The sequence below is a fragment of the Ascaphus truei genome, chromosome 3, assembly GCF_040206685.1.
Source record: "Ascaphus truei isolate aAscTru1 chromosome 3, aAscTru1.hap1, whole genome shotgun sequence".
Taxonomy (NCBI): domain Eukaryota; kingdom Metazoa; phylum Chordata; class Amphibia; order Anura; family Ascaphidae; genus Ascaphus; species Ascaphus truei.
Genome location: NC_134485.1, coordinates 23713943 through 23738243, shown reverse-complemented (window position 1 = coordinate 23738243; position 24301 = coordinate 23713943). Strand labels below are relative to the sequence as shown.

The 24301-nt window shown below is 45.3% G+C and overlaps 1 protein-coding gene across 5 annotated transcripts in view; it reads left to right on the top strand.

The window, feature by feature from the left end:
* TTC3 (tetratricopeptide repeat domain 3) overlaps positions 1-20992 on the top strand; it is a 102236-nt gene extending 81244 nt beyond the window's left edge. For all 5 annotated transcript variants that reach the window (XM_075593766.1, XM_075593767.1, XM_075593768.1 and 2 more), the window contains 11 exons: positions 382-521; positions 1460-1528; positions 3852-3951; positions 8697-8800; positions 11836-11923; positions 12322-12423; positions 14072-14475; positions 15113-15254; positions 17496-17669; positions 17862-17954; positions 18655-20992. In XM_075593766.1, the coding sequence (XP_075449881.1) occupies positions 382-521; positions 1460-1528; positions 3852-3951; positions 8697-8800; positions 11836-11923; positions 12322-12423; positions 14072-14475; positions 15113-15254; positions 17496-17669; positions 17862-17954; positions 18655-18762 (1524 nt within the window). In that variant the 3' untranslated portion in view covers positions 18763-20992. The remainder of the gene's footprint in view (positions 1-381; positions 522-1459; positions 1529-3851; positions 3952-8696; positions 8801-11835; positions 11924-12321; positions 12424-14071; positions 14476-15112; positions 15255-17495; positions 17670-17861; positions 17955-18654) is intronic.
* The last annotated feature ends 3309 nt before the right edge of the window (positions 20993-24301 follow it).

Here is a 24301-nt window from a genome sequence, read left to right as displayed (position 1 = left end):
TTCTGCCCGCATTAAAACGGAAACTTGCCAAACTATTATCAATGTTAAAAGCCATTTGTTTTATACAGGTGCTCATTTTTTTTATTAACCTTTTTGTATCTCCTGCTAAATAAAGCAGCCATACACTCCCCTCCGTACTCCCCCTCCCTCCACCCCCCCCCCCCCCCTCCCATAATTATTATTTTTTCCCTAATAAACGTATCTCTAATGTCAGAATGAAGAAGAGAAGGTAATGCCACGGGTTTTTGTCGGAGTGGAACGCGCGCTTTGTTGTGTGTGAAAAGTCACGTGCGTCGTCTGTGCTTTTTTGCTTTGTTGTCGCGCATTCTTCAGAAAGCGAAGTATCCATCTTCACCGGCCACAAAACTTCTCCTCTTGCAGATTTCTAAGAAAGAACTCGATTGGCTCAATCAGGATTCGGATAACGAGGCGAAGAAATGGCAGCAAGAGAAAAAGGAAAATCAAGATCGGATAAAAGCGATCAGGAATAATATTAAGATGGTTACGGAAGCTAAAGAGAAGTGAGTTCTCTGAACTGTGTGGCATTGGAGCTGAAATCCCGTCTTGCACCAAAGTAAACCAATGTCCGACATGTGCAAACTTTTTGCACGTGGCGCAGAGCTGCTATTTCAGCACTTAAATAAAGCGATGGGAAGTTTTGAACAACAGGATAGCACATCGTTACGGTCATTGACATATTTAACCGGGGAAGTCTTGATTTTTATTTTAACTCGAATCTTTAAATCATTTAATGCTTAAAATGTAACCAAGAGAAACTGTGTGGCGTGCGTCACCGCGTTGATGAGCTGGTCCCATTTTCACCCTCCCTTTCTTCCATTTGGTCCCCTGCAAAGGAGGAGGTAGACGTAAATAAGGCACAAACTAGGGATTTGAGATGTACAGGCAGTCCTCGTTTTACAACGCTTCGCTTTACAACGAATGCTTATTCAACGCTATGCAATGCATACCTATATTCATTTTTACAACACCAAAATGGCTTATCCAGCGCTCTTACGACGCTTTGCAACATTGTGTATGTGTGTATATATATACACATTCACATAAACAACGTTGCAAAGCGTCGTAAGAGCTTATATATATAATATTATACTATATAATATTATATTATACTATATAATATTATTTATTATGTTATATTATATATATAATACAGTATATACACTATATAATTTATGTGTGTGCTGCATATCTTATTGCCTGCATAAAATATTTGGTGTATTTTAGTGTTAAAAATGTCTTCAGGAACGGAACCTTTCATTTAAACAGTGTTCCTATGGGAAAACGTGTTTCGCTTTACAACGTTTCGCTTTACAACGCCATTTTGAGTAACGCATTGTGTCGGATAACCGAGGACTGCCTGTACTGTTAATGTTCCCTAGTAATATAAACGTGTTGACCTTCTTGTGTTAATATAAAATTAATATGTTAATGTCTGCAGGTATTCAAGAGATATTGAAGAGAAGCAGAAGCAATATAAAGCCTATTTACAGGATTTTCTGCAGATATGGTAAATGGTGTATTCATATCTTACTTTGCATTGCGCACAGCGAACCTTCTGTACCAGAAATGGAATGATAAAGCCACGCAGGAAGGACTGTGGCTCTCTTGTGAACAGGGCGTTCCCAGATCTGAACAACGCCAGGTTTATTCCTGGTACAGAGGTAGCACAACTTACTGCTGCGGTCCCGTGACGGTCACAGTCCAGATAAATTAACGCTGCGGGGGGTCCGATCCAAAAAACATGATCCCCGCGCAGAGCTACGGCGGCAGACGGTGTCCCCAGCGCCGCAGCTGTTGGCACTGTGGACAGTAATTTTTGCTACATCTGTAGATCCGCCCCCCCCCCCCCCCCCCCAATTCAGAAGAGGGGTGGGAAGGAATTTGCCGTTTTAAACAAATGGCGCCTCTATTAATTCAACAAAACATATCTAAAACAATAGGGTAAGTGTAACAGGGAGTTCTCTGTTAAAGCAACTTGCCTGTAATCCAGCAGTGTGCTGGTTAATTGCTGGTGTGCAATTAACCAACCACCTGGCTGATTAGAGCTCTCTCAGAAATAGCCTGTTCTGAGACAGGAAAAAGGATTCCTGAGCTGACCTAGGAAAGACAGACTACAGGATTTCCTTAGTGGGCACTGGACTGACCAGAGGACAGATGTCTTGAGCTGCAAAGAGACTGCAGACTGACAGCACGAAAAAGGGGAGCAGACTATACCTGGACAGACATTGCCTTAGCACACAAAGGTGCTGACACAGGAGAGCAGAGAGGCTTCCCCTACAGCTACAAGAAACAAATAAGACTTTCTTATGGGACTGTTATATATCTGTGTATATATGTTTATATATTTGGGGCTGGTAATTAGCTTACTAACCACCCAGTTAGAGAGGGCTGGAATACATGTGTAGATATTCTCCAAAACGGAGCAGGTTTTTCTTTGGCTTATTTTCATGTTTTGCTGTGTTAAAGGGACAGGTGCAATAAAGCCTAATTATAGTCTCCATTGCGTACCTCTAAGCACGTCTCTTACAGTAAGTTACATATATTTAATTTTTCACGTCACTGAGCTTTTTACCACCTACAATCCAATAACACCTCAGAAGACAGGTACAACTGTACTGTAGTGAGGTGTGTTATATTTTATTGTAATGTGAACACAAAGCTAACCATTTGCAAAGTTATTTCCCCCCCTCCCCTTTTTTTTTTAATTCGCATTTATTTAGTTAATCAGTGAGTCCCTTTCTGTAGGAGGAATGTGGAGATAGACAGCACTCAAAAAAATGCTTAAAACTAGGTCCAGCAAGGGAATAGGGAGGACCCTTATTCCTCCAAATAATATCAAAGGAAAAAGGGGGGGGGGGGGTTCCCAGCACTCACTGGCCATTCACAGATATGAAAAACTAGGAATATGCCAAAATAGAAATATTTAATCATGAAAGCACAAGAACATAACGCTGGAACAATGTCATACACGAGAGCAGCAAAATAACTCTAATGGTGATCCAAACTCTCAAGGGGCAAGGGAAAAACACAGGGGGAGGGAAAGACAACACGGGGGAGGGAAAATGGGGGGGGGGGAGACATTTTGGGGTAATGACCTCCTCCTCAGGCCCGTTCCCTAAGGTCCCCCTATTGGTTATTTTGCTGCTCACGTGTATGACATTGTTCCAGCGTATTCCTAGTTTTTGATATGTGTTATAGCATGTACAGATGTAGCAAGTCTTGCTGTCGTCTTGCTGTCTTGGGCGTAGTGGTCAGAGAAGCATAAGGCCTCATCCAGGTTGACGCTGAGCGGGCACTCGCGCTGGCCGCGATGAAACACATTGCTGCAATGTGTGTGGCCAGCGTGAGCGAGCGCCAGCGCATGCTCGGCGCTTACCTGCTTGCAGAGGCAAGCAAATTTGACTTTGCTGCTCGCTGGCGCGTCACGTGAGCGGTTCGCCCAATGAGAGCGAACCAGCTCTGTGACGTCATGGCCGCACTCCCCTCCGACACGCCCCACACGCACATATCTAGCTGTCCACAAATCTCGCGGCCGACCAGAGCGCGCGACGCCACCGAGCTCCCTACCTGGCCGCAGCCTGTCTGCAGTGCTTGGGGACAGTGCCACCATTGAGTTAATACTTCGGTGCCACGGCTGTGTGACCGCGAGCGACCATGACACTGGAGACGGGAAGTGTCTTTGCTACATCTGTACCTAGCCTTTTTTTCTTCCGTGATTTAAATTCTTTGATAAACCTAAAGAGGTTGATGTCAGATAGTGCAGCGTCTAAAACATTTCTGTCATTCGCGCTTGGGTGGCCAACTTATAAATCTGATCTTCTGGTTTTCAGTTTCAGTAAGTTTGAGAAGGCAAAAGCAAAGGTTGAAAAACGTACTAAAAAGGGTCAAGATGATCTCCAAGAGGCCATAAAAAGAGCTGTTGCTGCTGAGGTAAGAACGGTTCATTTCCTTGATATGAAGCCAAATAAGATATTGGGGGGGAGAGAATATAGGAATATTATAGGAATATATGCTGGAAGAAACTGCACAGAATTCTCATTTGTGGTGAATAACAACATGGGACTGGGGAATCCACATCCCTTCCTCTCCTTTAGCTGTTCATCCTTCTCACTATGAGAGTTTTTATCCCCGTCTCTGTTTTTTGTTTTTCTTTGATATGTACCTGTGACTTCTCTCTGAACGCGCTCCTCTCTGCCATTGTCTTGCACGTGTGAAGATTGGATATGAGGGGTGTGGCTCAGGCTATATGAAAGTGGGCTGTCATCACCACCATTTTGATTCAGCAGCCATGTTGTCTGTATGTGAGTTACGTGCAGGGCGATCGTGCAGAGCATCGCTCCTGGCAAAGACCAGCTTCCAATAGTTCTTCTTGGACTCTCAGAGAAACTGATGTCACCGTGCTTCTCACAGTCTGTGGGATTACTGCGAAACGCGCTGCTCCCCTTATCTTACAGCTGCATTCCAAGGCTGGGAAGCGTTCACTCCTCAGGAATCCACCAGGCCCCCACATCAGCACAAATATAGGGTAAAGGTTAGCTAGCTTACAAAGCCAACTAGCTAGCTTGGATACGTCTGTTTTGCATTATATGTATAATTTCTGTTTTTCTATTTGCTAAGCCAGCCCCCTTAAGGGTCGTATTACTAATCTCCAGCACTGTGATAAAATAAAGTGTCGGTTGTCTTTCTGGTCAGAGAGCTCGTTTTGAATTCTCTCTCTTGTGTACACACAACAAAACTCACCTGATTATTCTGCTGAACCTGTGTTTATTTAAAAAAAATTACGCCTTTTGACACACGTTCTGTCTGTTTTCTATCTTTTTCCTTATGCACGGTCTGTCTTGTGTGTTCCTCATTTGTCCAGTATTTAATGTTTAACTTCTTTTTCAGGGGCAATTTCCACTGTTTTGGATCAGTAGCTTGGCTTATCCTCTTTGACTAGCTAGGAACTAAAATGACCAGTTTCTCCCAACTATCGTAGACTGGCTGATTCGGTTTTGGCTCTGTGGTTTAATCTATTTCTTGTAAATTGCAACTCCCTTGAGCGAAAATCTATATGGTTGGAAATTGTAATGATAAATAAAGCCTTGTAATCTGCATCAGATTGCTCTAGGACTAGGTAATCAGAAGAAAAACTCTTATCCTGTTGATGGCTTGAAATCCAGCTCTGTGGGAAAAAATGGTTGGTCTCTCATTGAACGAATATGACATCCCGGAGATGCAGTCCATCAATCTCGTAGCAATCTGAAGACCTAGGAAAATCAGCATGAGCCCATTAAGATTACTGTATAATTAAATTATTTTAAAACTAATCACTTTGCACTCCCATCCACTCCCATGCGTTCCAATAGATTTCTCCCCCCCCCCCACTCCCATGCGTTCCAATAGATCTCCTCTTCCCATGCCCCCCCCCCACTCCCATGCGTTCCAATAGATTTCTCCCCCCCTCTCTCCCATGAGTTCCAATAGATTTCTCCCCCCCCCACTCCCATGCGTTCCAATAGATCTCCTCTTCCCATGCCCCCACCCACTCCCATGCGTTCAAATAGATTCCCCCCCCACTCCCATGCGTTCCAATAGATTACCCCTCCCACGCGTTCCAATAGATTCTCCCCCCCACTCCCATGCGTTCCAATAGATTCCCCCCCACTCCCGTGCGTTCCAATAGATTCCCCCCCACTCCCATGCGTTCCAATAGATTCCCCCCCCACTCCCATGCGTTCCAATAGATTCCCCCACACTCCCATGTGTTCCAATAGATCTCCTCTTCCCACGCCCCCTCCCACGCCCCCCTCCCACTCCTATGCGTTCCAATAGATCTCCTCTTTCTCTCCACCCCCCCCCCCCCCACACTCCCATGCGTCTCAGTAGACCCGCTCCCATGCATCCCAGTAGACCCGCTCCCATGCGTCCCAGTAGATCCGCTCCCAGTAGACCCGCTCCCATGCGTCCCAGTAGACCCGCTCCCATGCGTCCCAGTAGACCCCCTCCCATGCGCTCCATTAGACCCCCTCCCATGCGCTCCATTAGACCCCCTCCCATGCGCTCCATTAGACCCCCTCCCATGCGCTCCATTAGACCCGCTCCCATGCGCTCCCATGCGCTCCATTAGATCCACTCCTATACATTCCAATAGATCCACTCCTATACATTCCAATAGATCCACTCCCATGCGTGCCATTAGATCCACTCCTATACATTCCAATAGATCCACTCCCATGCGTTCCAATAGATCCACTCCCATGCGTTCCAATAGATCTCCTCTTCCTCTCCACCCCCACACTCCCATGCGTCCCAGTAGACCCGCTCCCATGCGTCCCAGTAGACCCGCTCCCATGCGTCCCAGTAGACCCGCTCCCATGCGTCCCAGTAGACCCGCTCCCATGCGTCCCAGTAGACCCGCTCCATGCGCTCCATTAGACCCCCTCCCATGCGCTCCATTAGACCCGCTCCCATGCGCTCCATTAGATCCACTCCTATACATTCCAATAGATCCACTCCTATACATTCCAATAGATCCACTCCCATGCGTCCCATTAGATCCACTCCTATACATTCCAATAGATCCACTCCTATACATTCCAATAGATCCACTCCCATACATTCCAATAGATCCACTCCCATGCGTGCCATTAGATCCACTCCTATACATTCCAATAGATCCACGCCCATGCGTTCCAATAGATCTCCTCTTCCTCTCCACTCCCATGCGTCCCAGTAGACCCGCTCCCATGCGTCCCAGTAGACCCGCTCCCATGCGTCCCAGTAGACCCGCTCCCATGCGTCCCAGTAGACCCGCTCCCATGCGTCCCAGTAGACCCGCTCCCATGCGTCCCAGTAGACCCGCTCCCAAGCGTCCCAGTAGACCCGCTCCCATGCGTCCCAGTAGACCCGCTCCCATGCGTCCCAGTAGACCCGCTCCCATGCGTCCCAGTAGACCCGCTCCCACGCGTCCCAGTAGACCCGCTCCCATGCGCTCCATTAGACCCGCTCCCATGCGCTCCATTAGACCCGCTCCCATGCGCTCCATTAGACCCGCTCCCATGCGCTCCATTAGACCCGCTCCCATGCGCTCCATTAGACCCGCTCCCATGCGCTCCATTAGACTCGCTCCCATGCGTCCCAGTAGACACGCTCCCATGCGTCCCAGTAGACACGCTCCCATGCGTCCCAGTAGACACGCTCCCATGCGCTCCATTAGACCCGCTCCCATGCGCTCCATTAGACCCGCTCCCATGCGTCCCAGTAGACACGCTCCCATGCGTCCCAGTAGACACGCTCCCATGCGTCCCAGTAGACACGCTCCCATGTGCTCCATTAGACCCGCTCCCATGCGCTCCATTAGACCCGCTCCCATGCGCTCCATTAGACCCGCTCCCATGCGCTCCATTAGACCCGCTCCCATGCGCTCCATTAGACCCGCTCCCATGCGCTCCATTAGACCCGCTCCCATGCGCTCCATTAGACCCGCTCCCATGCGTCCCATTAGACCCGCTCCCATGCGTCCCATTAGACCCGCTCCCATGCGTCCCAGTAGACCCGCTCCCATGCGTCCCAGTAGACCCGCTCCCATGCGTCCCAGTAGACCCGCTCCCATGCGCTCCATTAGACCCGCTCCCATGCGCTCCATTAGACCCGCTCCCATGCGCTCCATTAGACCCGCTCCCATGCGCTCCATTAGATCCGCTCCCATGCGCTCCATTAGATCCGCTCCCATGCGCTCCATTAGATCCGCTCCCATGCGCTCCATTAGATCCGCTCCCATGCGCTCCATTAGATCCGCTCCCATGCGCTCCATTAGATCCGCTCCCATGCGCTCCATTAGACCCGCTCCCATGCGCTCCATTAGATCCACTCCCATGCGTTCCAATAGATCTCCTCTTCCTCTCCACCCCCACACTCCCATGCGTCCCTGTAGACCCGCTCCCATGCGTCCCAGTAGACCCGCTCCCATGCGTCCCAGTAGACCCGCTCCCATGCGCTCCATTAGACCCGCTCCCATGCGCTCCATTAGACCCGCTCCAATGCGCTCCATTAGATCCGCTCCCATGCGCTCCATTAGATCCGCTCCCATGCGCTCCATTAGATCCGCTCCCATGCGCTCCATTAGATCCGCTCCCATGCGCTCCATTAGACCCGCTCCCATGCGCTCCATTAGACCCGCTCCCATGCGCTCCATTAGACCCGCTCCCATGCGCTCCATTAGACCCGCTCCCATGCGCTCCATTAGACCCGCTCCCATGCGCTCCATTAGACCCGCTCCATTAGATCCGCTCCCATGCATCCCATTAGATCCACTCCTATACGTTCCAATAGATCTCCCCCCCCCCCCCCCACTCTACTTGGTTATAGAACCCCGACATTAAATTTAACAAGTAACCTTGCTTTCTAATAGCTGTAGCTTTCAATAAATAACTTTTTTGAAAGCTCAAATTGTGTTGTAGTTGGTTTACATAATTTGCCCATGAAAGTAAATGTAGCTGTAATGTGCGTTAGTGTAAAACTTTTCAAAGGATTGCCTCGAACAAAGACACTTGGGCAATGAGTGGAGGCCAAATTTCAAACCCAGGTGGGAACCTGCCAATAATCATCTTTGTCACCAAACGTAGGAATTATATTGTTCTTTTCATGGAGCTCTGTGCATTGGAAGTATTGTCTAAAACCATGTCTTAATGTAGGTAAACGTGCTGGAAAACAGATGGCAAGCTGAATTATTAAAGCGAAGGAATGTGGCGTCAAAGGCAGAGCTCAGTGTCAACGTGTTAAAAACAATGGCCGTCAGGTAACATGTTTCACTTATGTTTCTCCTGCGCTTAACGGTTTATCTGCACACAATTACCACTTTACACTCCACAGATCATAAAAGTCACTATGCTATTGGTTTGCAATTGCTGTTCAGTATGTCAGGTGTTTTGTAGCATCTTGTATTGTAGATCCCATGGCATAAGCCATGGATTTCATTGCTACTTCACATGAAGGACCTGTTGTAACTGCACGTTACTTTCTTTAGATGCCACAAACATATGCAATGTGCTTCCAAATTAGTTTATGTAGACCCCTCAAAATACAGACAATTGTTGTCCAGATAAGAGTACCAGCTGAAGATATCATTTGGTGCATATTACGTAGGTGTGAGTTTTAAAATGTAGTTTTCTTCTGCAATCTGATTTTCCCAACCATGCAGTTGACCTGGTGCTGAGGGATAATTGTTAGATGCATGTAAAGTATTTGTTTAAAGGTGGGTTCTAAATGGTTTTAAAAATCCGTAGTCCAGAGCACACAACCGTTTGAGAACCCTTATAATGTTCAGAAATAATTCAGGTATCTACATGTACATTTATTTTGAACACTGTCAAGATTTAACGTTCTCTGCCTTCTTTTGCACTTGGTTCCCATAGTCTTGTTAACATGCTTGGGGGCTTGACTTGTTTAGGGGAAATAGGGTACCAGCTTTGGATGTATAAGGAAGTCCGTTTTTACCAAGCCGTCGTCTGCCATAAGACATGTCAATGCTGGAAGAGACCTTAGGGCCCTTCAAATCAATAGGCTGGAGAGCCTACAAGAAGGTGTTTTATGGCAGAAGATTGCTTAGTAAATATGGGCCCTAATTTTAATTCACAAAACCTTGGTAGTACTTGAGTGCGCAGTAATATCAACTTGTAGTTGGTGGTTCCAGTGAAATGGGACTGGGCTGCAGGCAGAAGTTTTGGAAGTCACTTCTGTGTCTTCTGCATGGTAGTGATGCTGGAAGCCAAGAACATTCTTGAGGTTATCGAGTGCAAGTGGAGCACACTTACAGACGTAGTTCTTGTTCACGGGATTGCATCAAAAACCCGCCAAATCGCGTGATTTGTTAACCGGCGACTCCATTTGTTTGTATTGTGTAAATCCCACCAACGTGTTCCAGTTTAGAATAACGGGCGCCACTTCTGTATGTGACATGTTAAAGCAGACTTCTTGTACAAAGATTGCCATGTTGGCAATACGCGCTTTCTCCAGCTATGGCCAAGTGATGTAAACTTGTATATGCTGCTGATGAAACGAGAGTCCAGTTCTTACTGTAGCATTGCATGTACATGCATCTCCTCCTTCCTCCTTCCGAAAACAAAATACCCATTTTGTGATGTAAAATCAAGTGAATTGAAATGTAGTGCATCAAGTTAAAGCTTCTTCATTGAACAGCACCGACCCCAAACCCCAACATATTAGAGTAAAACCAAGCTATAGCCTTGCTGGCGGCACCTTCCAGACCCTATAGATATTCATGTTGGTTATCACTGCAGGATACAATACAGAGCATTGGGCAGAATCAGCATACTACCCCAATAGTATCCGTATATAGAAGAATCCAGGATAGGAAAAACGGAGCACAGCAGGCAAAACACAGGGGCTAGGCACAAGCCAAATAGGTTAACAATTTATTGAAATTGGGGGGACATCATGGAGGGCGGCATGGGGGAGTATCAGTATATATGAAAAAATATTGGTGTAAAAAAGCTCTCTGGTCACATAAAGAAAACCTTTTTATTTAAAATTAGCAGTTCTCTTAAAACACAGACATGAAGAGAGATGAGGTAAATGCTTTACATTTTATTCTGGCATTAAACCTTTTGATGTGTAGAATGTGCAAGAAAATGTTGGCTCCTTTTTAAAACCAATAGCAAAATCGTGATTATTTGCAGTGTGTGGAACACTGACCGGTCCTGTTGGTATATTCCCAGGGGAAACGCCGTACTGAGTATTCCGCCTGAACGTTCGGTTTATGCCTCGTATCTCCTAGGCCTCGGCCATGTTACTTGCTTGCTGGCGGAAGCGCGCTGACGCGCGCTCCCGCTCAGCACTGAGCCCCTATAGCCGCAATTAGAGCGGCTTTAGTAGGGGCTCACCTGCGCTTCCGCAAGCGCGCGGAAGCGCAGGTCTTAGGGGAATTTTAAAATTCCCCCGCTGGACGGCAATGAGGGCGAACCAGCTCCGTGGCACCCCCGGCCCGCCCCCTGACGGCGCGCAGGGAAAGCACCCGCAAGGCCAGGGAAAGCACCTGCTTTCCCTGAGCCTCAGCGCGCCTCAGCACGCCAGCGGGGAGCCTGGCCGAGGCCCTATGCTTCAGAACTGGGGACCGTTTCATAGTTTAGTTTTCAGACCACTACTTGCTTACACATTGGCACAGTAATATTTTAGCCTCTTCCTTACACACACAGGCCACATCTAAATATTTCATTGTGAAATTAACAGCATATAATTCTTTGGTGTTAAGTGTGCAATTTATTTTCAGCCTTCTGTAGATTGCAAACCCTCCTGGCAGAAAAAGGGCTTCATTGTATAAATCTGAAATATTACTTGTGGATGTTAAAGGGCCATTTCCTCTTACTCGGTCTTTGCATTAGTAAATGCAGCAGTTCCTTATCTTTGCGGCAACGCAATGATCAAAGCAGCCAACCGATCCGTTCTCCCGTGGTAGGTCAGCGAAGATCTCGCTTCACAGGGCACGCAATATGGCTGCCTATTTCAAGAGGAAGATCTTTGACTTCCTAAATAGTTGCTAAAGCTACCCAAGGAAGCTTAATACGTTAAAAATCATTTAAAGAGGGGTAACGCGTGAAATACAAAAATTCAGTATTATCTAATACAGGGGCGCGCAAAGTTTTTAACCTGTGCCCCCTGATCTAATACATACACAACTGACTTACTAGAATAACACATTGCATATAGGATTATGAATGAAATGCTGCTTCATTGACAGTAGTATATTTATAATTAGCTGAATTAGCACTTGGACTTATTCCCCCTGTATTTGAAAGCTGCTCTCTGCTTTTGTAGTGGCTCCGCTTCTGCTCAGACCCTGAAACAGGTGAGCGCTTGGGAGTCGCTTCTGCTGACCTTCAACCTGGAAACTGAAAAATTAAAGGTGAGTCTGCTCAGCAAATCGACCTTTTAACGGACGTAGCATTGGAGAATAGCGGTATTTCTCCTCCTAGTGAGAATACGTTTGGATCATAGTCTGGCATTACTTTCGCCTTGTACAGCTATTGTTCAGACATCCTGCTGGGTAGGAAATACTGTTCATGTCTCAGTATGTGCGAGAGCCTCTGCTTATTTTATTCAGGTTCAGTGTACCTATTGCATATCAAACGCCTCCTTAGTTTGGATTTTCCCAACAACCCTTCGCATATAGCTGCTGCGTGTCAATTATTAGCTTTCAAATCCTGCATGTATGCTGAAACGATGCTCAGCTGTGTACAGAGGACAGCTGATCCGAATGTACATTGTTTCGTGTTAACCGTTCTTATCTGTGTTTTGCTCTAGTCCCAGTTTGAAGAGAGAATAAAATTAGTAAAAGATGGCACGGCTTTGAGTAGTCTCGCGGAAATACAAGTTCCCAGTTTGCAGCCCCCTCCGAATGTCTCTGTAAGTGGATCTTCCAATGCAATGCATGTTTACCACCGAGCAGTCTGGGGGCGTTCTGTATTTGTGACACGTGTAAAAATGTCATTGTCGATAAGGTTTCAAACTGACAATAGAATAGAGATGTCCTGGGATAGGAGCACTCCCGATACTGTAGGGTGCTCTTCCAGCCGAATCCGCACTCCAAGGGGGGGGGTCTGTGTTTCGCATATATAGCAAATATGATGGCACTCTAGCGGTCACTATACAACGAAAAGGTCATTTATTGATTTAAAAAAAGTTTCGGTCCACATTTTTACCAGGGTCAGAGTGGACCACAATGTTGTTTTTTTTAATCAATAAATTGCCTTTTCGTTGTATAAAAACCTGGAGTGCCATTGTTTTTACTATATATGATCTATTATAGCGATGACCAGACAAACGGTCATACAAATGTATAGTTCATACAGGACTGGGTGCTAAAGACTAATCTACCCTGGTCAATACAGACAAGTAGTACTAACCGCAATGGTCAAGCATACATAAATAGCCACCAGGTCATGTAATAGTCCGTTTATTGACTTCAATGATGTGAATAAAGCATCCCCTTGTTTACATGATTTGAAGTAATAAAATTGACGACTGCATTAACCTGTTGACTTTTTTGTGGTGTGTTTGACCATTGCTGTTTAAGCAATTGATTTTAAGAATATTCTAATGTCCATCCAGCTAGCTTTCGTCTGGAGCAGATTAGGACTGTCCGATCTCGTCACGTGCAACACATTGTTGGAATATTAGTATTTACTATCACATGGACACTGGAAATTAGCAAACTACTTAGAATAGTTGCCTAGTCACGTACGCCAAAATGTTGATCCAGGGATCTTCAATGAAGTGTGCCCGACAGCGCTGATTATTCACTTTCTGCATCGGTGTAAATTTCAGCTTTTTGTTGTGTTCTGAATGGAAGTCTTTTTACTTTATAAATAGATACATTTTGGAATGGTGTCATTTTTATTATTCTTATTATTATCATTTCTTTCCATTATGAAGAGCAGTCTGGCATGATGAGTAGTAGGGCAACCTCTGAACTGGTTTATAAAATCTGTGGAGAATATATGGAGCCGTCTGTCCTTCAAACAAAATAGTTGGTTCACAGACTTGTAATTCATTGCATACGGTATCTCTGTTTAAAGTGTCTGCGTACGTATGCAGGGCCGAGCAATCCACTAGTCCAGGCAGACTGCAGGGTGGCTGCCACTCACCCACTCACCACCAGAGCCTCCAAACTAGCGCCCTACAATGCATTGGGCTGAAAGGCAACAAATCGCAACCGTGAGGCATTGTGGGGGCGCTTCTTTGGTGGCTCCGGCAGGGAGTGATAACCACGCTGCCTGCACACACCCTTTAATTTGTCACGTGGAAGTGCCTGGTCCAATGATGAAAAGGACAGTGTTTCACTCCGGGCTGGTTGAGTTTGACCCGTGTTGCCTCATTGACAGAGGTATGACAACGTCTTAATTGGGGGGTGGAAGGAGTCCTGTGGTCAGACGAATTGGGTGGTCAGTCTGTGTGAATATGTGGCGGGCGACACTTTCCTTGACTGAATGTTGGTGGTGTTTTTCCAGCCATGTACAGCATTATCTAACACCCTCTTAATCTTTCTTTCCAGGCATTGCAGAATCAGCCTTTTGCCCCTAACTTCATGCCCTTGTCCTCGGCACCATTACATCCCAATCCATCATCTCTACTTGCAAAGCCTCCGTCTCTAGCTCCAGTTCAATCCCCATTAAAGAAGACCATTGGAAGTGAAGCAGCCATATATAAAGAGGCTGATAAAGCGCACGCACCACCAGTGTCTATTAATGTTCCTAAATTGCCTGTACCTGTTACATCGAAGGTACATTGGGAAATTGGTCAAGAGAGAAGAGAAAATCTACAACCAGACGTAAAACAGGTGTTATCTCCTGGGAAACAGGTGTTATCTCCTGGGAAACAGGTGTTATCTCCTGGGAAACAGACGTTGTTTGATCAGATTATTGAGCAGTTGCAGGTCATATTTCCTCATTATAAAAGGTACATTATTATTTCATCTTCACCTTCACTTGTGTGGCAGCTGTACATTGTTTAAATGAACATCTGTAAGCAGTAAAATGTATGCAGGTCTCAGCACAATAAGTGTTTATTTGTCTGACTGTATGCTAGATATTTCCATACATATGTTTATAATATAGCAGCCATTTCAAAGTGTACCATTAACTGCCTCAACTGCAGTCTTTGGTCCCCCATTGGACCAAATTGAGTTGACATTACTAATGCATTTAAAAATACATAATTGCTGTTGTCGTGACCATTAAAATCTGATAAAGATCAATAATTTTTCAATCCGATTTGAAAGATTATCCTGACCTTTTTGTGAAGCTTGTGACAGTTTAGGGCACATGTTACTGTGTGTATCCCAGGTTATACATCTACTCAAGGCGACGGCTCCTGCCATACACTGGTTCAGGACATATCTAAAGATTCATTTTAGAAACCACTGTATCAGAAAAGTTCCCTGTAGCACTTGAATGAAGTTGAAATGTTACAGCATACGATGTGCATAATGGGTGCCCCTTAAATCTGCACAGTATCAGTACAATTGTGCACATTGCTTGTTATGCAATTCCACGTTCTTTTTTATTTATTTATTTTTTTAATGTCTTTTGTACAGTAGGGAACTTGCGAACTTCATCAAAGACGTACGTAGTGCAAGTGGTGGAACTCTTGCTGGTATGGGACATGACGAAATCGTCAGCAGGGTCATAGAGCACATATTGGACCATCAGGCCAAGTCAGCGGTAGCAACCTCTCAGGTGACTAGAAATATATGGGTTACATTTTATTTTGCTATTGCCTTGACACACCGATTTTAATATGTGGGAAACGGAAATGAAATCCTTCCATGTTTTTTGAACCGTACAGGAAGTAATTGGCGTTCTGCCTTACGTCATGGAACTATTTCAAGGATTGGGCCTTTTATGGACAGAGCTGTCTGAACTCTTGAATGTTTCTCCTCCATCTGCCCATGTTAAAGTTTGCACTTTATAAAACAACAAATAGTGGCTCGCTGGAGACCTTATTTGATTATCGACACTAGTGATTAGCTTTATAAATCGCTCAGTGGCCAACTGCAATAGTACATTCATCCATTGCCATAAAAAAGGTTTGCAATGTTTAGGACCTGTCTCCAGGTTGGGACCGTAACATCGACCATTTTTAATGCTAAATACACCTTATACAAGTCCACGCAAGTGCTCCAACCTTTCTTATTGATGTGCCACGTAAAGCCGTTTATGTCCATGTGTGCACCCGTGGCAGTAATTCCTATCTCACGAGTACTCCTTTGTTTTTATATCACATTCAGCAATGTGACACACGCCACCCAACCTCACGCATGATCTTATTTGCCCTTCGCTCGCTCCCAGCAATAATTTCTTGTACAGAGCTTGGGGCACCTAGGCTGCTTCAGCTAATGGAAATACGCAAAACCATTCCCAATTTCATATGGTCAGCTGAATGTACACCTTGCGCTTACTGACACCAGCCTTGTACATGCGTTTATATTTAACTCCATTAGCAGCATCAGCTTGGCTGGTCCTTCCATTGCGACCCTTCCCTTCAGCCTGCAAAGCATATGCTTGCAGCAACTTCTGGTTGCCCTCCGCTTGTGAACTGAACCATATGATGGATCAAGATGTCCACGCACCCTCCACATGGGAAAACGAGGAGAGCTGGCAGATTGCATGGCTTTTAGTGAGCGGTATAAGAGATCTGGTGACACACATTCAGATTCTACAAAGAGCTTCCGCTTAGGTGAATATTCAGTGCAAGAGGAATGTGCACTGCATTAAGAAATAAATAAAATATATACAAAAACAAATTAAACCTTATGTAATCAACTGTATACCACAGCAGTGGTGCGCAACTCCGGTCCTCCAGACCCCTGAAACAGGTCAGTTTTTAAGGATATCCCTGCTTCAGCATAGATGGCTCAGTCAGAGACTAGGCCACTGATTGAGCCACCTGTGCTGTAGCAATGATATCCTTAAAACTTGACCTTTGGGGGGGAGGGGGGGGAGACTGGAGTTGAGCACCCCTGTACTACAGTATAAAAGAAAGAAATAACGGGCAAATATTCCGCACCGCTTTGCTTGCTGGAAAGAATGGACATTATGCTTTCTAGTTAATATTACCAGGCTGTGCTGAAAAGCTGTGTGATGCAGCAGGCATAAGGTTGTGCGGGTCCATGTCCTAATGGATTTGAAGGAAACGGTGACACTGTGATCATTCACATGTCATTTCCCAGAATCCCTTGCTGTGAGATGGTGGAAAGCAGGGTTGCAGATCTGTCTGCGACGGAAATGTGCTCAGAAGTGATGTTTTCATTTAGTTACTATTATTAATTCAGTTACAAAGATGTTGAGCTGTATGGGGTAGATAGATAATACATAATATACTTTGCCACTGGTGGAGTCTTGAGCCTCGTATGGCCAGAGGCTCCCAGACCTAGTTCATTGCTAACCCCTCGACTGCAAAGTGATACGCGAGTTGTGAAAATAGCTGTTAACGCATTGTAGGTTTTTGTAGCTTAACCTTGAAACATGGCCGTTTTTAAAAGATAGTGTTGGTTGGGTGCAAATAATTCTGGAATGTGCGCAAGCCCTTTTCAGAAGCGTTTCCCAGAGTGCACATTACGTTAACAATAACAGCGGATTTCTCAGGTAATTGTGCATATTTTTAGTGCCAAACAGAATGAAAATTGCATTCTGGGAAATATGCACATGAATAATAAAAAAAAAAGCACATTGGTTGGAACAAACTATTCTCTATAATTTATCTATTTAGCACATTTACTACTGAAATGAAACTGTTTCCCCTTTTTAAGGTTTCAATGTATTCCTCTTTAGTTGCTTCGTGATGTTTACCTTCATTTCTGTGTATTTCTTGCGTTTCTTGTACCACTCTCTGTGCTTGACGCCTTGTTTTTGTTCATCTTTTTCTTTGAGAAAATCCTGTTTGGACATCTTGCACGTTATATTTGATCTTTTCCTCAGGGTGTGCAAGGACCCAAGCCAGCAGCTGGAAAGGCACCTAAACCAGTGTTGGCTAATCTGCAGTCTTTTTCCAAACCTGCAATGGCCAGTAGCCCCATTCCTCCCCCACCTAAGCAACCCTGGAGAGTGGTTCGCGGAGCATCAAAAAAGTGGCAGAAGTCGACTGCATCCGAGGTACAGTGTGTGTTCTCTGTCCCTTCTCCAGCCGCCTGGAACACGAACCATCTCCTGCCACAGTGCATTGCAATGAGCATTCAGCGTAGTATAGTAGTGTCATTTACGGCTGGGTAGAACTTCTATCTGGTTGGCCTTTTTGGCGGATTCAGTATGCTTATCGTTGCTGTTTTTTCCTTCTTGTCCGTGCAGTCCTTCAGCGATGAGCCCTGTATGATATGCCTGGATGATGTCAGCCAACAGTCCTTTCAAATGCTGGATTGTGGGCACCGCTTCCACGAACACGTAAGATTTCGCTTGACGTTGTTGTACAGTCCAACTTTTTTGGGAAAGTTTTGAGGGATCAGTCGGTTACTTTTAACATTGTTGTAGAATACAGACAGAAGCGCTAAATAATGACCTTGTCCTCCATTTAACGATCCATCAATTGTAAACCACGTTCTTTCTACGTTGTCGGACTTTGCCGCAAAGAGGCTAGAGGACCCTTATGAGAGTTCCTTATTGATTTATGTAGCACATGATCCTGAGTGTCATGTGCTAAGGCAGGGTTCTCAACTCCAGTCCTCAACACCCCCGCCAACAGGTCAGGTTTTCAGGGTATCCCTGCTTCAGCGCTCGTGACTCACTCGGAGAAGCAGGCTCTTCGACCAAGCCACTTATTAAGCCACCTGTGCTGACGCAGGGATATCCTTAAAACCTGACCTGTTAAGGGGGTGTCTTGAGGACTAGAGTTGGGAACCCCTGTACTAAGGCGCTATGAAGAATGATCACACTGCTCTGATCTTGCCTTCACAGCAGGGCATGTTTCAATGTGCAGCTTTACCCAGCGCAGGCAGAAAGGGGCATTTATGTGATTTTTTTTTCTTTTGCACTTCACACTAAAAGAGAAATAAAACCAACTGAACGGGCCTGGCACTAATCGTCCGGTAATGCTTTGCTCTGAGGGTATTATCTCTTACCTGCTGTCTATGTTCTTTCTTTCCAGTGTATTAAAAAATGGCTGAACACAAAGAGCACGTGTCCAACATGTCGAGAGCATGCTCTTCTGCCAGAGGACTTCCCTGCACTTTGTGGACGAATGAGAAATGCTTAGATATATTTATGCCTTATTGTCATTGCTGGAGATAATTGCCCATTATATTCCAATATCTTTATTGCAAATAAAATTATAATATGTGGTGCTTTTAATGCACATGTCTGACACGTCAAAACAAACTGCCTTTCCCCATTATCTCTTGGCATACAGGGCTTCCACTGCAGCCAGGGCTTCTGGGTAATGACATGCGTGTGTCACTTTTTGCTTCTGGTCCATTGCAACGTAGACACACTTTTTTATAAGCATTGCCTATCGTATTACACAGCTTGTTCAGCACATCCTGGGTTACAGAAGTGCATAGCCAGTAAACCCATTCACAGACAGCTATTTCGACTTTTTCGGTCTGAATGTGAGATTGGTTACTGGTTTTGCAATGGGAAGTGGCTACGACCAGACACACAATAAGTTATGGTGAGACACACTCCCCCGTACAGTGTACAGCAAATACAAATACCACATGTGAGCACGTTCTTTATTCTAATGGACACATTTTACCACAAGCTTTAAACTCCCCTCTTCCTTTGCTAATTAGGGAATATTCTTTCCATGATGTAAATTCTTTGTATTGAACCCACTCTAAATGTATTGCTATAGTGACAAGCGGTGTCCATGCTCCTGAAAGGCTGTATGTAGAACAAAATCATGTATATTTTTATGTTGATCTAATAAAAGATAAAAGCCCATATTTATGAAGTGGTGCCAAGACATAAGGGGTCTTGGGCAGCGTTTATAGTACTGGCTACAGCGACGCTACCCGTGACATCACACATCGCTGGCAAGGGGCTGTGTGATTGGCTGCTGTCAGTCATGTGGTGCGGCAAGGGGCTATGTGATTGGCTGCTGCCAGTCACCTGGTGCGGCTCTCTGTAAATCTCAAATTCTTTAGACTGCAGTGATTTTGGTCACTGTGACATCAAACTTCGCCGTCGCGCCCAATATGGCCGCTACTGACTACTTTGAGTTGCTTTGCGGCTGCAAGCCGTCGCTGTAGCCAGGACTACAAATGCAGCCTTAGAGCCCATTAAAATAAATCGGCCTCGAGGTGCTTTAAAGCTTTGCGCTACTTGGTAAATATGGCCCCTATCATTCGCTTTCCTCATTTCTATTATAGCTATTAAAAGGTTACACTTTTATTCATCAAGTTACTATTTTCTTAAGAATATAAGTTATTCTTGGCTTTCTTTTTGTTTGGGATGATTGCTTCTTAAATTAAAAAAAAGAATATATTTTTCTGTTTGATTTGGGTTGGTTAGCAAGCGATGAAAGCGAGTAATTTGACGTCTGCATATTAATTGTGAGGTTTATTTGCATCGCTGTTCTGAATCGTGTTTCTGTGAAATATTTTAATACATGTAGAATAGATAAAAAAAAATATTTACACAATCTATATGAATCAATCTATAGCACCCCTCTCCTCCCCTCTCCTCCCCTCTCCTCCCCTCCCCTCTCCTCCCCTCTCCTCCCCTCCCCTCTCCTCTCCTCCCCTCTCCTCCCCTCTCCTGGTTTGATTCCATGAAGATGAGCGTATGGCTGCGCGTATAGTGCCACCGACGTCACGTCAAAACAAATGCATTGCCGCTGTCGCGAGCACTTATAGTGCCGGCGACGCGACTGAATGGTCGCGATCGCTGGAAGTCATCTCTATTTGATTTTTTCCAGCGACCGCAGCCTGACGTCGCGTCGCCGGCACTATAAGCTCAGCCTAAGACTGGAGATTTTCTTGACACAGGCAGGGTTTGTCCGAGTGATGTGAGCTGGTTTTTCCTACTTTAACCCATGCACTAGGGGAGGGCAACTCCAGTCCTAGGGCTACCAACAGGTCAGGTTTTCTGGATAGCCCTGCTTCAGCACAGTGGCTCGGTCAGAATGACACCTGTGCTGAAGCAGGGATATCCATGAGGACTGCAGTTGCCCACTCCTGCTACCGTGCACGGAGAAACGTTATGAGTGAAACACAAGTTAACTTTAGTCCACACACGAATCCACTCAATAGTGAGAAGAACAGTTTTTAAAGAAAGATGACCCGGGCCGCGCATATCATTCATTCTGTGGCACTGAGCAGCGTTTCGTCAAACTGAAGTTACCGCATGTGCGCCTATCCCTGCGCGCTTTTATTGGAAATGTTTCTTTTCAAGTCGGCGTATTTGACCTGCATGTTACAGAAATGCTTCTTGTATTCCGTTCTCATTCTTTACTCTTGGTCAAATAAAACTTCTTTAGCTCTAAATGACTTGTGTTTTATTTAGTACTGTAATGTGTCTTTAAGGCATCTCAGAAATGGTTCCCTTCCCAGCTGCACTGTCTGAGACCTTCCATCTGTGTACCGGATGAGAAATACTTTGTAGACAAAAGTTTGAAATCCTGCTACTGTGACATTTTAACATAGAGTAGTTTAAGAAAGATGATTTAAGTTGTTTGAAAAAGGTTGACTTTTGCCCAGCTATGCGAGATTGCCTATACAGTAGGTCAGGGGTGCGCAAACTTTTCAGTCTGCGCCCCCATGCTCGTGCCCTATCCTCCCCCCCCCCACCCCCCCCACATGCTCACAACCTCCCTCGTCTCCAGCGTTCTGATGTCATGTTGCCATGGCGACGTGTCTCCAGGAGCCGCCGTGGATGTAGTGAGTTACAGGCCTCGCGCACGCTCCCCGATTATTTAATTTAAATGCTTTGGGGAAGAGCTCCAGGCCTCTGCAAGAGCCGCGCCCCCCAGTTAGTGCACCCCTGCTGTAGGTGATCAACGAGCAGCTTTTGTTTTAGCATTGTTACTTTTCCTTCCATACATATTGTCAAGTCATCTGTCAATATGTTGGCGCTTAACAAAAAAACAATAATCTGTAGCTTCAGTGTGTAAAATATTTCAATACGATCATCTGCTTATTAGACATTTAAATGCTTTTAGTTATCCTGAGTGTCTATTTTAAAGACCATATGCCAATCTAGGGCACGTTGTCCATGTCCAACATAGCGTATGAGAACCCCTCGGCATCTCCCAGTTGGATCGGTCTCATTAAATTAATTGGCTGCAGTTTATTAAGCAGGTACAACATGTACAGGGGAAATGCTGCTGGGAAGTTCACAGTAAATAGCTTTCTGAAAATAATCGGTGGGATTTACACATGGAAGCATGGTGCCATGTAGGAGTTTGTCAGCAGTTTGGGCTGGTAATTAATAGCAGAATTAATCACGTATGGAATGTGATTTCAAGGTGAGATATTACTACTGTTGGTTACATTTCTATAGATAATTTACAGTCGGTCATGAAAGTAAACAGGACTCTAACACCAGTTGCAAAGTGTTCTACCTTCTCATTTCTAATTCTTTAAATGATCTCTAGGCCTTTGACACTGATACTACTCCTTCGAACTATCCACTCCATTGGCCTTTAAAGAAAACCGATGACTGGACTATGCTATAGTCTGACCACTTATTCAGCGCCTCCTTTGCTACCATCTCCGTTAAAATAACACACGCCACTAGTGTTCCATAAAGTGGCTCTTTCTGCGCTTGTACTTCGAAATCTTACCTTGAAATTCCCCTAAGCGCCGTTTGAATGGTGTAATTGTGCCATGACATCACACATCGCCCTCATTGGCTGAACCACCTTACCCTAAACGGTCATCAAGTGATCCTCTGCACCTGGTTTGTGGTGCAGGACTGTTTTCTTGGTGTGGATTTGGCACCACAACTCCCAATCCACCTTTTTTTTAAAGTACATAACCACGCATGAATGCCTTGCTCTACACTCTCTGAACAGAGAGATAATCTAACCTTGCGAGCTGCAATGACATAGTTACCTCACTGACGTGAGTAACTATTACACACTCATTGTATCAGCAGTCACTCAGGACTTGTACTTACCTTTGGCAGAGTCGGTTAGAGACACTATTGATCCAGCCACTATACCTAGTAGTTCTGTGAATATTTATAGAGGTTCCTCATTTAGACAGGTACATTTGTTAACATACCCAATTGTAAACATACACTTGACCTCTTACTACCACAGAACGATGTGGTTAATTTTGTAGGTTTTACCACATTTTGCACTTTATTCACAGCATTTGGATGCCCATTATTTTATATAAGATTTGAAATTAAGTATTTTAATTCATTCATACAACAGAAGTACTGTGGTGCGCCCTAGAGGGAATTGGTTTTTCCCCTCCAGTACCCCAGTGTACTTCTGCTGCTTCTAGCCTTTCCCAGGCAGCACACAGTAACATCACAAACATCAGATTAGAGTGAGGTCCCCCATACTACTGTATGCCTTGTAAACTAGAAAGAAAATTATACATTGAATCGGTACAAAATGCGAGGTAGTTTATGCTAGCAGGCGATCGGTTGTATCTTCTGCGACAAAGGGGTCAAGTCTCTAATATAACATTTGTAACAGGAAATAATATTTAGTAATATCTTTAAAAAAAAAAATATTCATAATAATCTTGGCCTTTACACAATCACTAATTAAGTCAGTGCCTTGTGTACATCTTCAAATATGGACTATGTAGCCAAATGTGTTGGCTTGATGGGCTGGCAATACAGATGGTACAGCCCAGATCATCAAGCCAAGTAATGATCTGGTGGGAAATGACTGAGAATTTGCCAAAAGACCGCAGATGTCTGTCCCTTTTGCTGGGAGACACGTCTGTGTGCTCTCCTTGTTCAGGGCCCAGGGAAAACTCCTGAACTGATTCAAGTAACTATTGTTTGAAAGAAGAACCCTGTTTTCCAAGAATAATCTCCTGCTCTTCTAGCTGTGTATCTGCTTATGATCTGACCTCTCTCTGCTGGCTTCCTATTCATTTCCATATAAACTACATGATTTTAAGGCTTTACACATCTCCACCTCCATATAACTCCTCTCTAGTTACAGCCCTACTTGCCTCTTAGGCTTGGTCCCCGCTATGGCGGGGACAAGATCTGCCCCTCAATGGGGTCGGGCCCGCTGCAAGGCGAGTTTTTCGGGCATACATGAAAATTGGGATCAGCTTTAGCGACGAAGCGCTAGGCCACGCCACTCGGCGGTTCAGCCAATGAGGGCGAACCTGCCGGGTGACGTCACGACCCCTGTCTTTCCCCCCGCAGCTCACTGCAGACCGGGGAACTCCCTGCACGCGCCGGCAGACGCGCGTGCAGCGCAGGCATTGGGGCCGTAGCCTTACATTCAACCCAAGATTGTCTCCTCTTTGCACCTTTTACCTCTACAGCCCTCCCCCATTTAACCCCTTTTCACTGATCTTTCCCTACCTATGGTAAGTTCTTCCACTTAATTCATCCAGAACCTGCACTTTCCACACTCAAAGCCCGGCCTAATAGAAGCATCGCCTTAAATTATGTATACCTCTACTTCGACCTCCAGGTTCACTTGACCTCTACTTCGACCTCCAGGTTCACTTGACCTCTACTTCGACCTCCAGGTTCACTTGACCTCTACTTCGACCTCCAGGTTCACTTGACCTCTACTTCGACCTCCAGGTTCACTTGACCTGTCCTGAATACACTTTGTATAATGCACTTTTGCTCTCACTGCCTCCTAA